Source organism: Penaeus vannamei, chromosome 23 (genome assembly GCF_042767895.1).
Source record: "Penaeus vannamei isolate JL-2024 chromosome 23, ASM4276789v1, whole genome shotgun sequence".
NCBI classification, from domain to species: Eukaryota; Metazoa; Arthropoda; class Malacostraca; order Decapoda; family Penaeidae; genus Penaeus; species Penaeus vannamei.
The window spans coordinates 2426607-2444106 of record NC_091571.1 but is presented as its reverse complement, the minus strand read 5'-3'; the positions used below and the strand labels follow the sequence as shown (position 1 = coordinate 2444106).

Here is a 17500-nt window from a genome sequence, read left to right as displayed (position 1 = left end):
GAGAGGGAGGGAGGAGGAGGAGGAGAGGGAGGAGGAGGAGGAGGGAGGAGGAGGAGGAGGAGGAGGAGGAGGAGAAGAAGAGGGAAAGAGGAGGAGGAGGAGGAGGAGGAGGAGGAGGAGGAGGAGGAGGAGGAGGAGGAGGAGGAGGAGGAGGGGAGGGGGAGGAGGAGAAGAAGGAGGGGGAGGGAGGAGGAGGTGGAGGTGGTGGAGGGGGAGGTGGTGGAGGGGGAGGTGGTGGAGGAGGAGGAGGTGGAGGAGATGGAGGAGGAGGGGGAGGAGGAGGAGGAGGAGGTGGTGGATGTGGTGGTGGAGGAGGAGGAGGGGAGGAGGGAGGAGGAGGAGGAGGAGGAGTAAGAGTAGGAGGGGGGGAGGAGGAGGAGGGGGAGAAGATGGAGGAGGAGGAGGGAGGGGGAGGAGGAGGGGAGGGGAGAAGATGGAGGAGGAGAGGGAGGGGAAGGAGGAGAAGAAGGAGGAGGGGGAGAACAAGAAGAAGAAGAAGAAGAAGAAGGAAGAGGAAAATACACGCAATAGAAATTAATATAAAACACATAGCCAACAGTAGACAAAATACACGCACTTGACAAGCACAATATATATATATATATATATATATATATATATATATATATATATATATATATATATATATATATATATATATATATATATATGCAATACACATTAATACAAATCACACGTCACTGACAAGCTGTACGGATATTTACTGAAGCGGAGACGACATGCGTGCCTTCGCTTGCAAGCACGACTACACATGAAGACAGGTGCGGTACGTGATGTGTGGAGAGAGAGGGAGAGAAAGAGAGGGAAAGAGAGGGGGAGAGAGGGGAGAGAGAGGGAGAGAGAGGAGAGAGGGAGGAGGGAGGGAGGGAGGGAGAGAAGAGGGAGAGAGAGAAAGAGGGGAGAGAGAGAGAGAGAGAGAGAGAGAGAGAGAGAGAGAGAGAGAGAGAGAGAGAGAGAGAGAGAGAGAGAGAGAGAGAGAGAGAGAGAGAGAGAGAGAGAGAGAGAGAGACAGAGACAGAGAGAGACAGAGACAGAGAGAGAGAGAGAGACAGAGAGAGAGAGACAGAGAGAGAGAGACAGAGAGAGAGCAGAGAGAGAGAGAGAGAGAGAGAGAGAGAGAGAGAGAGAGAGAGAGAGAGAGAGAGAGAGAGAGAGAGAGAGAGAGAGAGAGAGAGAGGGAGAGAGAGAGAGAGAGAAAGCGAACAAAAATACAGACAGACAAATAGACAGCGGGAGCACTAAGATAGATGTTCGACAGGGGTCAACCCCCTCCCTGCCAGTCGCTCTCGGAACCAGCTTCTGCGCGTCATCTGCCCCCTCCCTCCCTCCCCACCCCACCGAATCACCCCTCGACTCTGACGTTCAAGCGACCATGGCGCTCGTCTGGACACACACACACACACACACACACACACACACACACACACACACACACACACACACACACACACACAAACACAAACACACACACGAACACTAGCGCGCAAACACACACACACACACACACACACACACACACACACACACACACACAAACAAACACACACACACACACACATACACACACACACACACACACGCACGCACACACACACGCACACACACACACACAGCCTACTTAATCACACACACACACACTCATACGCACACGCTCATGCATAAAACAATAACAGGCACAAACAGAGACAAACGCACACGCCCACATCCACCTGAAGACACACACACACATTAGGCCACAGTAAATAAATATAACCGCGATAATTTTCTTCTTTAAAAAACACCAATTGTTCGCACCTGTTCTAAAAAAAATAAATAATAAAATAAATAAATAAATATTCTCAAAAAGATAAAAATAAATACAAAAAAATTAAAATAATAATAATAAATAAATAGATAAAATAAAAAATAATCTTAGTTACGAGCACCTTACAACAACATATAAACTCTACCAATTTTACCAACGCCCTCTGCACTTAAAACCTTAAAACTCAAGACAAAAAAAAAAAAAAAAAAAAAAAACATATTTTAAGTCATAAAGCGAACCATTTTTTTTCGTAAGTTCAACATCACCAATCCACTCTACAATAAAATCGAGAGACCGAACGATAATTTCTACATTGCTTAAACAAACGCAATTTGAAAGAAAAAAGAAAGACAAAAAAAAAAAGAAAAAAAAAGTGAAACGCGGCGATTTAAACACGACCCTGAGCCAAATAAACGAAAGAAATTAAATGGAAAATCTCGCTTTCTCGTTTTTGTTTTTTTACAAAGCGTATGTCATCCGCAAATTTTACACCGTAATTATCCGATCATGAGACGATCGCCAAACGACAAATGGCCGAGAAATTGTTAGATAGATAAGTTATAAAATGTCAGAAGTCCGAATGGTAAAGGGATGACGAGGAGGAAGAAGAGAAGGAGGAGGAGGAGAAGGAAGGGAAGGAAGGGAAGAAAGAGGAGAAGAAGGAAGGGAAGAAGGAGGAGGAGAAGGAGGAGGAGAAGGAGGGGAAGAAGGAGGAGGAGGGGGACGAAGAGGAGGAAGAGAAGGAGGAGGACGAGGAAGAGAAGGAGGAGGAGGAGGAGGAGGGGACGACGAGGAGGAGGAGAAGGAAGAGAAGAAGAAAAAGAAGAATAAGAGAGAGATGAAAAACAAAGAGCAAAACAAAAGGAAAAAAACACCATAAACAAAACCCCAACACCGCATACGAAGTTTCCTCCCGGCTTCCCCCCCGAGCGGCGTCCGAGAGCGGTCGGGCCTCTGAGGGGGGACTCGCACTCGCCCGCAATCACTCACTCACTCGCCCGCACTCACTCACTCACTCACTCACTCACTCACTCACTCACTCACTCGCAAGCACTCACTCACTCACTCACTCGCACTCACTCACTCGCCCGCACTCGCCCTCATTCGAACGCACTCACTCGCAATTGCCCGCACTCACTCACTCGCCCGCATTCGCCCTCACTCACTCACTCACTCGCTCGCACTTACTCACTCGCCCGCACTTACTCACTCGCACTCGCCCGCACTTACTCACTCGCACTCGCCCTCACTCACTCACTCGCCCGCACTTACTCACTTGCCCTCGCTCACTCGCCCGCTCGCTCCCGGCGGCCACAACGAGCTGCGACCGTCACCCGCGCTGTCGCATTAACCTAGATAAAGCGGCCACTTGCCACCTCCCAGCTTCTCCTCCTCCACTGCCGATCTACCTTGGGGTCGGCGAGTCGTGGGGCAGTGAAAAGGGGAAAAAAATAAAGTAATATTAATAGGAATAATAAAAGAAAGGAGAAAAAGTTATCGTGCTACCGAGAAGGAGAAAGAGGGGGAGGAGGAAGGAGGGGGAAAAGGAGGAGGAGGAGGAGGAGGAGGAAAAAGACGATGACGACGAAGGAGGAGAACGCGAAGAAAATAAAAAGGAAATAGAAAAAGATGAAGGAGAAAAAGGAGAAGACGACGACGACAACGAAAAAGAAGAAGACAAAGACAAAAAAGAAGGAGAAAAAGACGAAGCAAAAGACCCCCCAAAAAAGAAGAACAAGGAGGAGGAAGAGGACAACATCAGTTCAGTTCAGTTTAGTTCAGCTAGTCTTGCGATGACTAGTTTCGCCCGGGCCCTTTCTCTAGAGTGGTCCGTCCTTTCTCAGCTATTTCTAGTTGACTCGTGTTTTCTCCGAACTGTATGCCTACCGCGGAAGCTGGACTGCAACCGAGCGATCCAGCTTCCACGGCGCAAGTGTGTAGCGTGTGGCGTACCCCTTTTTACCAGCCCGGCGACCGAGGTGGGTGGTCCCCGTCTCGGAAATCGCGCGTGTTCACAATGCTCTAAGTAATGGAACAGGGTGGTTCGCCGCATTACTTGCACCTCCCCGACCACCACATCAAGCATTTGCCAAGCGCATGGGTAACCTAGTCTTAATAATCTGTGGAGTGTGATGACGTGAGCACCATCCCAAGCTTAAGTGAACTGCCGAATCTGTGGTGTGTGATGACGTCAGCACCATCCCGAGCTAAGTGAACTGCCGAATCTGTGGTGTGTGATGACGGCAGCACCATCCCAAGCTTAAGTGAACTGCCTGGGTACCTCGACGCGACTTAGGGGTGGTGGTGACTCAGGGGACGTGTGGTGGTGGATCGGAAATCGGTGGGTGAGGCGGCTGGAATGGTGTGGTGCGTACGAATTGAAGTGGCGAGGGAAAGGGGTGTGGTGTCCCGGGGGCGTGGGTGGAGGAGAATGAAGTGGAATGTCGGGGTGGGGTGGGGGGGTGGGGGGGTAAAATAATGCGTCAACACGTGCCTGGCCAGCACGTGACTCCACTGGCTGGAGCCGGACTGTGTGTGGACTAAATGCGGATTGAAATTGGATGAATATGGATGAATGAGGACTGAAAGTGGATGAAGGTGAACTGAAAGTGGATGAAGGTGAACTGAAACTGGATGAATGTGGTCTGAAAGTGGACTAATTGTGGACTGAAAGTGGATGAACGTGGACTGTGTGTGAAGTAAGGGTGGTCAAAATATGGAGTAAATCTGGACTGAAAGTGAAACAGTATCTAATGTTTGTGGACTAAAGGTGGGCTAAATGTGGATTGAATGTGAATGAAAAGGTGGGCGTAGATATTCGGTAAAGATGGGAGAGGTAGAGAAGGGACACCAGGTGAGGGATGGAACAAGAGAGAGAGAGAGAGAGAGGGAGAGAGAGAGAGAGAGAGAGAGAGAGAGACAAACAGAGAGAGAGAGAGAGAGAGAGAGAGAGAGAGAGAGAAGCGAAGAAAAAGGAAAGGAGAGGGGGGAAGAGGAAAAGGAAATTCCGAAGAAAGAAGGCAGAAAGAGGGAAAGAGAAAAAAAGAGACGAAAAGAGGCAAAGGAAGATTGGATAAAGGAGAGAAAAGGACGAGGAGATACGATAAAAGGAGAGAAGGAGAGGCAAGCAAAGGTGAACAGGTGCAGGAAGTAATACAGACAATGGGGAGAGGGAGGAAGGGGGAGAGGAGGGGTGGAGGAAAGCGAAAGAAGAGAGAAAAAGAAAGAGAAGAGGAAGAGGAGATGAAGATGAACAGAGGAAGGGGAGGAACAGAGATAGGAAGGGAGGGGAGGTGAAGGCCGCGCGAGAGAGAGGCAAGAGGGGGTATAAAAAGGGAGATGAGGCGAAGGGAGGCCAAGAAATGGGGGAGGGAGGGGAAGGGAGACAGGAGGGAGGGGAAGGGAGGAAAGGGAGACAGGAGGGAGGGAAAGGGAGACAGGAGGCAGGGAAGGGAGGCAGGAGGGAGGGAGGGAGGAAAGGCAGGGAGGGAGGGTGGGAAAGAAAGGGAGGAGGGAAGAAAAGGAAGGGAGGAGGCAGGAGTAGAAATGGGAGAAAGGAGGGAGGAGGGAGGGGAAGGGAGGGAAAGGATGGGGGGGAAGGGAGGGAAGGTGACGGGGGAGGGTGAGCCAGCATCATGAGCGCGGCGGCCCGTTATGTGAACCTCTGGAGACGAACCTCTCACGCCAACCCGCCGTTCCCTCGCACCCCCCCCCCTCTCCAGCCTCACCTCGCTCCGTGCTCCACCCTTACCTCTCGATATCTCTGCCCCTTCTACCTTTCCTCCTCTTTCTCCTTCCCCGTCTTTCCCTATTCCCTCCTACCTATCCGCCTTCACCTTTTCCCTCTCCTCCTTGCTCTCTTCGTCATTCCCTCCTCTCCCTTTCCCCTTTCTCTCTCCTCCTTGCTCTCTTCCTCATTCCCTCTCCTTCCCTTTCCCTCTCTCTCCTCCTTCCCTCTTACTCACCTGCTCTCTTCCTCATTCCCTATTCTCCCTCTCCCTCACCCTCTCTCTCCCTCTCTCTCCCTCCCTCCCCCTCTCCCCTACAGCATCTTCTCCTGGACTTCCTTAATCGGAAACTTAATAAGGCTTCCGATACCTGGCGAAACACCTGTCGAACCCCCACACCTGTTCCCTGTCTCTCCCTCCATGGATTCGTTTTCGCTAAAAAAAAATCATAAAGTGAAGGGGGAGGGAGGGAGAGAGGGAGAGAGGGAGAGGGGAGAGGGAGAGAGGGAGAGAGGGAAGAGTGGAGAGGGAGAGAGAGAGAGAGAGAGAGAGAGAGAGAGAGAGAGAGAGAGAGAGAGAGAGAGAGAGAGAGAGAGAGAGAGAGAGAGAGAGAGAGAGAGAAAGAGAGAGAGAGAGAGAGAGAGAGAGAGAGAGAGAGAGAGAGAGAGAGAGAGAGAGAGAGAGAGAGAGAAAGAGAGAGAAGAGAGAAAGAGAGAAAGAGAGAAAGAGAAAGAGAGAGAGAGAGAGAGAGAGAGAGAGAGAGAGAGAGAGAGAGAGAGAGAGAGAGAGAGAGAGAGAGAGAGAGAGAGAGAGAGAGAGAGCGAGAAAGAGAAAGAGAAAGAGACAGAGAGAGAGAGAGTGGGCACGGGAGATGAGAAAGTAGCAGCTGATGGATAGGCGCTGCCTGGGGTTTAAAGGAAGCTGCATCGCCACAGGTATGACTCAAGGCAGGTAGCTAGGAGCGGAGGCGGAGCAGGATGCGGGAGGGAGGGAGGGAGGGAGGGAGGGAGGGATGATGGGTAGACTAAAGGACAGGAGGTAAAAGGTTGGGAGAGAGGGAGATGAGGGGGTAGGAGTAGTCGAGAGAGGAAGGATAAAAAAAAGAAAGAGGAATAAGGTGTAAGAGAGAGAGGAACAAGAGCGTAAATAGAACATAAGGTCTATTAGAGAAGGCGGAGGAAGGAGGGAAGAAGGAGAAGGAGAAGGAAAAGGAGAGGCGATTTTGAGATCCTAAACGAGAGCCCGACTCGAGCTCGGCCCCACACGCCACCCGAGCGAGAGAGCGCCGAGGATCATGACACAGCGGCGTTGGAGTCACCGAACCGGGCCGCGCTCCCCGGGGGGAAATATGCTCACACACTCTTTACATTCAAGGTCTCTTCGCCAGTGCAACCACGGCTCACGGCTCTATGTTTACGAGGCCAGCCCATCCAAGATAAAGCATGGGCGAGCTCCTATCTGAGGGTGAGACAACCGAAGGGAAATCCAGGTCTAGGCACTCACGTTGAAGCCCTTGCCGCAGGTGAGGTAGGCGTGGTCCGTGGTGAAGAAGGTGCCCACCACCTCCTGGCTGTCGGCGCCGCGGGCCTGCACCAGGAACCCCATGAAGGGGTCCTGCGCCGCCTCCAGCGTCACCAGCATCTTCTTGCCCGGCTCGACCTCGGCGTTCCCCGGGGCGATGGAGTACGGCGAGGGGCCCGTCTGCTTGCTCGCCCTGTGCCCCGGCTCCAGGCTGCTGCACGTCGTGTCGGGGGCGCCCTGCGAGTACGCCCGCACGCCCGCGCCCGCGAGGGCCTGGAGCACCAGCGCTGTCGCTAACATCCGCATGCCTGAGGAAGAAGGAAAAAAGAAAACAGTGAATTCAAGACATTAACCAATCGAATTGCATCATGACTCACACACATCCTTCAGGTAATCACCCCACCCCGTGCCTGGCGGTGCAGTGACATCACACTTGCTCAACACCGCGCCCGCACGCCCGCCACGCTTCTAATTCCCTGCCGTCACACGATACGCCCATCAATCCGCCGATTTCATTAGCTATCAACATATGGCCGCCACCATCGCGGCACCGACATCTGCGCCGATTTCCAGCCGGAGACGCCACGGATCGGTGTTGGAGACGGACAACCTCGGTGCTTGTTGTCTGCGCATGTTTACACGTCAACATATTTCCATGGACATTTGAAGAGCTTTCCAGAAGACCGTTTTAGAGGCGTTTTAGAGTAGTTTAAGTGAAATATTGGCCACGCTAAGAGCCCCACGATAATTATGCCATTATTTTTTTCCAATTTCCTCTTAAATATTCACCAAAATGGCAACAGTAACAATCAAGACAATGCTAATGATGATGATGGTGATGATGATGATGATGGTGATGGTGATGGTGATCATGATGATGATGACTATATACATACATATGACAATGACGACGACATTGAAAGTGACAATAATAACAATATCAGGAATAACAAAAACAAAGAAGTAACACCAGCGATACCAGAAGAACGTTTAAAAAAGAGAGACGCCACTCTTGTTTATCCAAGCAAGCAACAAACAACAAAAACACTAAAATACACTCTACACCTTCTCTCTATATACCAAGCCAGCGATCTTGTACATAAAACGGGACTACTGACCACTCGCTAACCTTCGAAGTGGCACACAAATCTCAACCAAAAAATGTGGAAGATTTATACGAATGTTTAACTCCATTATCATTATTTCCAAATCGCTGTATTTTCAATTTATAAACTTGGGATTTAAAATACGGTGAATGTGAAATAAGAAACAAAAATGAGAAGTCCCTTAACATATCAACAAAAAAAGGTGGATTTATACGAATGTTTAAACCCCATGATGATTATTTCCAGGTGTATTTTCAGTTTATAAACTTGAAATTTAAAATACAATAAATATGAAATAAGAGACAAAAAAATTGAAGGTCCCTTGACATATCAACCAATAAATTTATACAGATGAATATATCTTTTTAATAATAAAGGGACTATGAACAAACCATTCAAACAAAGATATTAAACAAAACCTTAACAAGTCTATTAGAGACGATTAAAACCTTCTATCGTTCAGTTATCTTTCCTGCTTCCATTTACACAACGAAGCTACTATGATCATTTCGTATATATCTTTTTCCCACAGGCGAAGGTTGATGACGTGGGAAGCATGAGAAGCGAACAGCAATTTCTATGCCTTATGACAGCAACCTCTTCCTCAAAAAAACAACTCACTGTAGATGAAACAACATATTCTGCGTCTCTGCAAGCATGGGTTGTTCCAGATCGAGACAGCATCTCCTCTCCCTCACCACAGCATCCATTACGCTACACCAAGCGCCATTTCCTGCGTCTCATAACATAAGCAATTATGGATGAAGCAGCATCTCTCTCCTCAGCCACTGTACAGCATAAACAACTAAGTCAAACAGCATTATCTCAAGCAACATCACGTGTCTCACTGCAGCATGAGACTCCCACGAGACCAAACAGCTTTTCCTGCGACTCATAACACAGGCAACTGTTGTTGAAGAACCATCTCTCTCTCCTCCACCACTGTACAGCCCAGACAACTGCAACTCAAACAGCATCATCATCCCTCACGCAGCATCTCGCATCTCCCCTACAGCACGAGACTCCACGAGACCAAGCAGCATCTCCCCCGCCCACACTACGGCAGAGGCTATTACGGACGAAGCAGCGGACGTGGTGCTTCTGGAGTGACGAGGCAGGTTGGAGGCGGGAGAGAGGGGGGGGGGGGGGGGAGAAAGTCACGTTTCTTCGCAGACGCTAAACAAAACGGATTTACAAGAACTTAGAGAGAGGGGGAGGAGAGGGTAGAGAGAGGGGGAGGAGAGGGTAGAGAGAGAGGGTGATGGAGCAGGGAGATTGGGAGGGGAGGGGAGGGGAGGAGAGGAGAGTGAGAGAGAGGGAGGGAATGAGGGAGGAATGAGGGAGGGAGAGGGAGAGGGAGAGGGAGAGGGAGAGAGAGAGAGAGAGAGAGAGAGAGAGAGAGAGAGAGAGAGAGAGAGAGAGAGAGAGAGAGAGAGAGAGAGAGAGAGAGAGAGAGAGAGAGAGAGAGAGAGAGATGTTCAACTAAGAACCCAAAGACCGACAGGCGAATTTTCCCTCAAATTACTTCCTTCAACGTACTCTCTCCAACCAAAATACCCAATCCCTTTTAAAATGAAAACAAACAAACAAAACCAGTAACCAAATAAAGCAATCGTCTAGCGGAAGTGACCAACCTTCATACATATAAACCGACAAATACCCATCATAAAAAAACAAGCATAAACGACAAACAAACAAACAAGCATAAACAACAAACAAACAAAACCAACAAGCACAAACAACTAACAAGGACAACCAACAAACAAACATAAACAAGCACAAACAACAAACAAGCCCAAACAAACAAACAAAAACAACCAACACGCACAAACAAAAACAAAAACCCACCCCAAAGTAAACCAAATTAATGTCAACAGCCAGTCTTCCTCGAGCGGCCGCACTTAACCTACTGCTTTCCTTTCCCGCCGCCGGTTCCTGTCACTGCTCGGACAGCGAAACCGCGCCATCTACCGCCATCTAGTTCAGCGGTGGAAGTTGGGGGGGGGGGGGAGAAGTTAATCCTTTTTTTAATGCGTAATCCCACACATCAAAAGAGGTATTCCACCGTGTTTGCGTATCAAGTTTTAGCGGTTGAAGTAGAGAGCCTTTTTTTTTAATTCGAAATTTCGCGTATTTAAGAGAGAATTCCCTGTTTACATTTAAGCTCGTAATTGGCGACATTTTTTCTCTATAAACTGCCCCTTCTGTTTCAAAAGATGGCCTTATTACGCGATTGTATATTCATGATGAATTAAATATATAAATGTTCTAAATCGTGTTGTTCAAATTCTCAAGAGAACAACAATTCACTCACGAGATCATATCTTCTAAAATTAATAATGACTCGCTTTCAAAGCCGTTTAACGGACATTCTCTCAACAAATCCGAATTTTCCACATCGTCTAAGTCCCGGCGTCCAGTCAGTACCCCTCTCAATGTCTAAATAACCGAACATTTCATCGCAAGATCACATTTTCTGTTCAATGTCTTAATAACCGAATATTCTATCGCAAGATCACGTTTTCAGTTTAAGTCCGTACTCCCGTTCTTTACTATGGCGGGAAAACCGATATTAACGTTTTTTCCCGACCAACCCTTACACGAGGTCGGTTCTTGCGGGCGTGCGGTGCCTGCCGACACACTTCGGGCTGCCGACTGACCCTCGCAACCGGAACCGATGTGTACAGGTGTGCGGTGGGACCCTTCCTCCTGCGGCTGGTCACTGGGACACGCACACAAATCCCCCCCACCCCCCCACCCCACCCCCGCGGATCCTACACCTCCCCCCCACCCCGCGGATCCTACACCCCCCCCCACCGTGGATCCTACACCTCCCCCCCCTGGATCCTACACCTCCCCCCTGGATCCACCTCCCCTCCCTGGATCTCACCTCACCCCTGATCCTACACCTCCCCCCTGATCCTACACCTGATCCTACACCCCCCTAACGTGGATCCTACACCTCCCCCTGGATCCTACACTCACCGTGGATCCTACACCTCCCCTGATCCTACACCTCCCCGGATCCTACACCGCCCCACCCCGCGGATCCTACACCCCCCTGGATCCTACACCTCCCCCCCCCCCTAACGTGGATCCCTACACCCCCCCCTGGATCTCCCCTCCCACCGTGGATCCTACACCTTCCCTCCCTCTCCTCCTCCTCCTTTCCACCTTGCTACCCGGAACACAAGTGGTATAAAAGGACACATTCTTGCATATTTACATGTACGTGCACATAACCAAACACGGGAAAATGAACATGCACATAAATATCCATAAATACGAACAAATAAAACATACATATACGTACATGCATATCTACATACAACCATACAGACACATAAACATATGCGCGCACACACACACACATGCGCACACACACACACACACACACACACACACACACACACACACACACACACACACACACACACACACACACACACAAACACACACACACACACAAAAAAAACACACACACAAACAAACACAAACACATATATATTATCCACCTCCACACTCCGCCACGCATTTACCACAAAACTAATGTGTTGGTTGGCCTACTCCAGAGGAAGGGAGGAGAGGGAGGAGAGGGAGGAGAGGGAGCGAGCCGGGAGGGGAAGCGGGGGACAAGGAACGTGAGAATAATACGAAAATATGACAACAATGAAAGAATGTGTGCAAGTGCAGGAATTGTCCCCCAGGAAATACTACAGGTATCCGGGTTTTCGATAAGGATCAACGATGTAGTACCTTTGTTCCATCAAAGCTTATTCGAGGAAGAAAAGAACAAATGATATGCAATTGTTCCGGAATATTGAGTAGTGTGTGATTCATATACATACATATGTATGCATGTATATCTATATTAAAGTTTACATACACATACACATACACACACACACACGCACGCACACATACACACACACACACACACACGCACACACACACGCACGCACGCACACGCACAGTACAATGGCACAAGGAACAGAAACCATCTTTACATTATTTGAAGAAACATTTTCACCACACCTTAAAAGTATCAATTAACACTTCCTTTTTTTGAACGAGTTGAAGACGCACCGGATAACTTTGTACTGGAAATGAACTAAGTTACAAATTCAGACGAACAGGTCTATCGTCGTATTTCAAATATATAGGCCTATCATCACCAGTTTGGCAACAGTTAAATGATCATCATTACCAACCTGCAAAGTGCAACATCACCCAAGTAAAATAATAATAATAATAATAATAATAATAATAATAATAATAATAATAATAATAACGATAGTGATAATGATAACAATAATAACAATATTAATAATGATATTGATAGTAACAATAATAATATCAATAACACTAATATTGATAACGACAACAATAATAAGACAAACCAAAATAAAAATGAACACACTTATCTTTATGCCTCTATATACCAAGACTTCCGGTTCCCCCCTCGCCCCCCCCCCCTTGGCAACCCGTAACTCTTGAAATCCTGCAGGAGTTTTACGGAACTCGCTCTCCTTCCCACTCCCGCTCTCCTCCTCCTCCCTCCTCTCTTCCCTTCCCCTCCTCCTTCCTCTCTCCATTTCCCCTCTCCCCTTCTCTTCATCCTTCCCCTCTCCCCTGCCCCTCCTACTTCCCATCTCCCCTCCCCTCCTCTTTCCCCATTCCCCTCCCCCTCTCCTTCTCCCCAGTCCCCACTCCTCCTTCCCCTCTCCCTCTCCCCACTCCCCCTCCTCCCCTTCTCCTTCTCCTTCCCCTTTCCCTCCCCTTCTCCTCCCCCTTTCCCTCCTCCTCTCCCCACCCCCTCCTCCCTCAAGTCCGTGGTGTTCGGCGCGAGAACCGAAACAAAAGCTCCCGTTGGCCCGACCACAGCCCGTGATGAACCGTTTGGCCCAGGCGTGGAGTGTCGGCGAACCACTGCTGGCGAAGGGGGGTGGGGGTGAGAGGGGGAAGGGAGAGGGGGGGAGGGGGGGGGTGTACGCAACGCAACGCCCTCACGGATATTTCGAAGGGAAGCGCTTAGGGGAACCGCCGGCTGAGGTGTTGGTTTCGCGGACAACTGACGGTAATAAGGTTGTTATTGTGGATGTGGTTGTGGTGGTGGTTGTTAATAACGTCCTCGTTATTACTGATCGCAGTTCATCAAAATCATTATCTTTAACATCTTTACATACATACATACATACATACACACATACATGCACACATACTCACACACACTAACACACAACACCCTCAATACAAACCGACTTCCATCCCCTCCCTTTCTAACGACCAATGAATTTCCCTCGAAGGACCCACCCTACTAACGACCAAAGGACTCTCCTAACGACCAAATGACTCTCCTAACGACCAAAGGAGTCTCCTAACGACCAAATGACTCCTCGAGCCACTTTCCGAGGCATATAATCCTTCCCCGAAATCTACCGGAAGCGCCCATGAGTCTTACTCGCGAGTCGTGACAAAACCCCGAAGGTTAAATCCGCGAGAAAGTCTGGGAACGAAGGGGGGGAAAAGGAGAGATAACGAGAACAAAAATAACAATAATTGATAACGTTTAGTGTGTCGGGGTTAAGGCTTTTACACACGCTTTTATCCCTCTATAGAATTTCTGCCGACTCACTATACTAGGGAAAACGCCCGAATGAAAATGAAAAGAGATATTACAATCTGAAGAAAACAGAAGATAAAAAGGCAAAATAAGCACTCATCTGGAATAAAATACCATCAATACAATAAAAAATATCGTGTCTTTCCGTCCTCTTCCTCTTCAGATCGAAGCAGCCGCCCGTTTCGGCCTCAAACTCCGTGAAACAGGCGACGGGGTGGGCTTCCTCGCTCGCAGTTCTGGCGGGGGTGACATGAGGACGCTGCGGCAGTTTCTCAAGGCTTCACTTTCACTCTCGATTTTGGGGCTGCACCAGTTTCCTCCCTCCTCTCTCCTCCCTCCTCCCTACCTCCCCCCCCCCTTCCTTCACACACACTCACACAAACAGTTACACAAACACATGCTTTTCGCTTCCTTCCCACGTCCGTGCACCGACGCTCATACATACTGCGCTCTGCTTTGCATTTTCTTTTCATAACAATATTCTCTCTTTCTTATACGTTCAGCCTACTTCCTATCATACACATAGGCCTACCAGCATATGCTCATGCACAAACTTGTATCTCCTACTCTTACACAAACCGGCATACACACCTACGCATACATACACACCGGTACACACCCCTATGCATATACATACTGGTATACATTCACGTTCATACAAAAACTGGGACACTATCTTGTACACAAACCGGTGTGCGCTCTTACGCTTATCCACAAACCAGAAGCTCAACAGGTGTTCGATCGACCTCAACAGACCTACAATCTGTCTACATTCTCTACTCTCCCCTTCACCTTCACCTTCACATTCACTTAAACTCATTCCTTTCAAACTAACACGTACAGGTCACAGTCAGCCCACATTCAGACTACATTCTGTCCACATTCAACCTACATTCTGCCCACATTCAGCCCACATTCAGTCAACATTCTACCCACATTCAGCCCACATTCAGTCAACATTCTACCCACATTCAGTCCACATTCAGCCCATTGGCAACGATACTCCCCTTCTACTACCCTCTCTATTCACCTACATCGAACCGCTGTATCAAGCACCCTATTCATTAATCAAACAGCACCATTCATATTCACTCTTTTCCGCGCCCGCACCTTTCTCTACCCAGCCCATCCCTCCACACTATACATACAACAAAACAGAGCTCTAAATACATTATTAATTTCATACAAGGCCTCTACGAAATATCCGATCTATTAACAACTTTGGGCGAGTTACTACTGCAATTCCTATAAAATATATTCTAAATTTTATCTCGGAAGATGCCTATAAAACACATGGGTAAATTCCCTAAAACCTTCGTGATTTGGGTAAGATGTGAGAGAATGAGTGACTGAGTAAGTGGGTGAGAGTGAGCGAAAATGAGTGACTGAGTGAATGAGAAAAAGAGTGAGAGAGAAAAAAGGTGAGATCGTGAGAGTAGTGTGCCCGTTAGTGTGTGTAAGGACATGTAGGCGAGTAACTGAATAGGGAAATGCTTGAATAGGGGAAGAAATACGTGAGTGAGCGAGCGAGCGAGTGAGTGAGTGAGTGAGTGAGTGAGTGAGTGAGTGAGTGAGTGAGTGAGTGAGTGAGTGAGAGAGAGAGAGAGAGAGAGAGAGAGAGAGAGAGAGAGAGAGAGAGAGAGAGAGAAAGAGAGAGAGAGAAAGAGAGGGAGAGGGAGAGGGAGAGGGAGAGGGAGAGGGAGAGGGGAGAGAGAGAGGGAGAGAGAGAGAGAGAGAGGGAGAGGGGAGAGAGAGAGAAAGAGAGAGAGAGAGAGAGAGAGAGAGAGAGAGAGAGAGAGAGAGAGAGAGAGAGAGAGAGAGAGAGAGAGAGAGAGAGAGAGAGAGAGACAGACAGAGACAGAGACAGAGAGACAAAGAAAGAAAGAGAGAGAAAGAGAGGGAGAGGGAGAGAGAGAGAGAGAATGATTGTAAGTGAGCGAGAGAGTGAGTGTGTGTGAGTGAATTCGAATGAGTAAATGAGTAAACAAGTAAATGAGCGAATGAGTCGATTGAACCTCGACACGCCAGCAGCAGGTGACACCAGGCGCAGGGTCCGTCCAACAAGACATGACAAAACTTTGCGCCACAAACGATGACTGAGCATTCCAAGGACAATATAAACCGCGATTCATGCTTACTCTATTTCCTGTGTTTTTGGTCAATTACGCGAGGAATCAATAACAATTTTAGTAAATAATAACAGTCAATGAAAACAATCTTATCTTAAAAATTCCGACATTACATATTACGACTTACTTATAAAACGTTAAAAAATTTCACCACTTCTCGCGTCTCATTATAAATATATGGATTAAAAATAAATATAAATATAAAGTTATCAAAATGATAAAATATAATGACATCGATGACATCAGGGGAAAATAAACCTTTATTCACAACAAACAAAACTGAAAAAATATAGGCCTATTAACACAAGAACTAACACCCATTTCTGTTCTCGTATGACAAGAGAAGCGAATATATCATTCCGTCAAATTCATTCCCATTCTACACATTCTTCTCCGTCACACCAAATAAAACTTATATAAAGAAACAGGAATGCGTTCTACACACTCCACATATTTTAAATAACGTGTTTCTAATCACTTTCCTTTATGAATCCATACTTCAAGATTTTTTCTTTGACCATAATTTCCAACATTCTGGGGATATTTTCAATCACATCTTTCTAGGATTCAACAAAAAATAACAAAATTCTCCAATTCTACATCTAAGCGAGTATTCTGCACATACCTCCCTCACACTTAACATTCTAACTATAAACCTTAATAAGTGTTTACAAATCTCAGCGTCAGAATCCCACACTCGCAAACGCTGGATTTCAATGGGATAATAATACACTTCGAACAACGATACATAGGCCTAATTACAAGGTATACATAAGCTGGTGGAACAGACAAGATGAAGACCCTGAGTTCAGAATATACAGGAATGCGTAATTTCATATTAATTAGGTATGAAACCAATGGGAATAAGTAGCAAATAATTATTTAGTCCAGTGGAGAGTCTTAATTAAAAGGCTATTTACTCTAATTCCCTTTACTACGCAGAATTGCTTTTCCAGATTTACCGAATGAATAGATATAAGAAGGAATGAAGTGTTTTTTTTCAAGACAATAAAATTATTAAGGTTATCTGGGCACTCTCTTGCCTCCTGTAACACCTAAAGGGACCAACACTTACGCACTTTCAAAAACGGTCATCGTGGGAGCAGAGGCGAGTAGAGCGGACACAGGTTATGTCTGTCTGTAAATATTTTCCCTCTCTCGCCTGTTGGTACCCATGCCCTCTCCTCTACCCCTCCCCCTCCCTCCCTCCCTCCCTTCCTTAAAAGCTACCCATCGCCTCTGCCCGATCACTGCCTCTTCCTTTCTCCCTTCTCCCTTCCAAATATTTTCTCTACCATCTCCTCGTCTCCCTCCCCCCTCTCTCCTCCCTTTTCGACCGCTTTACTATCCTATCCCTCTCTCCCCTTCGCCACTCTATCCCTCTTTCCCCCCATATCCTTCCACCTTCCACCTGTCCCTCCCCAATTCCCTTCTTCCCCCCTTCACCCTCTTCCCTCCACCTTCTTTCTCCCTTCCTCCCTCCACTCTCCCTCCCAACAAACCTCCCTCCACTATCCATCTACCTATCCCTCTCGCTCCACCTTCTCTCTCTACCCTCCCATCACCCC

The 17500-nt window shown here is 47.8% G+C and overlaps 1 protein-coding gene across 1 annotated transcript in view; it reads right to left on the bottom strand.

The window, feature by feature from the left end:
* LOC113816042 (putative ferric-chelate reductase 1 homolog) overlaps positions 1–17500 on the bottom strand; it is a gene marked incomplete in the record, with an annotated part of 82907 nt that overhangs the window by 64584 nt on the left and 823 nt on the right. Inside the window, 1 exon segment of the mRNA XM_070137590.1 lies at positions 7057–7382. Within this exon segment, the coding sequence (XP_069993691.1) occupies positions 7057–7382 (326 nt within the window).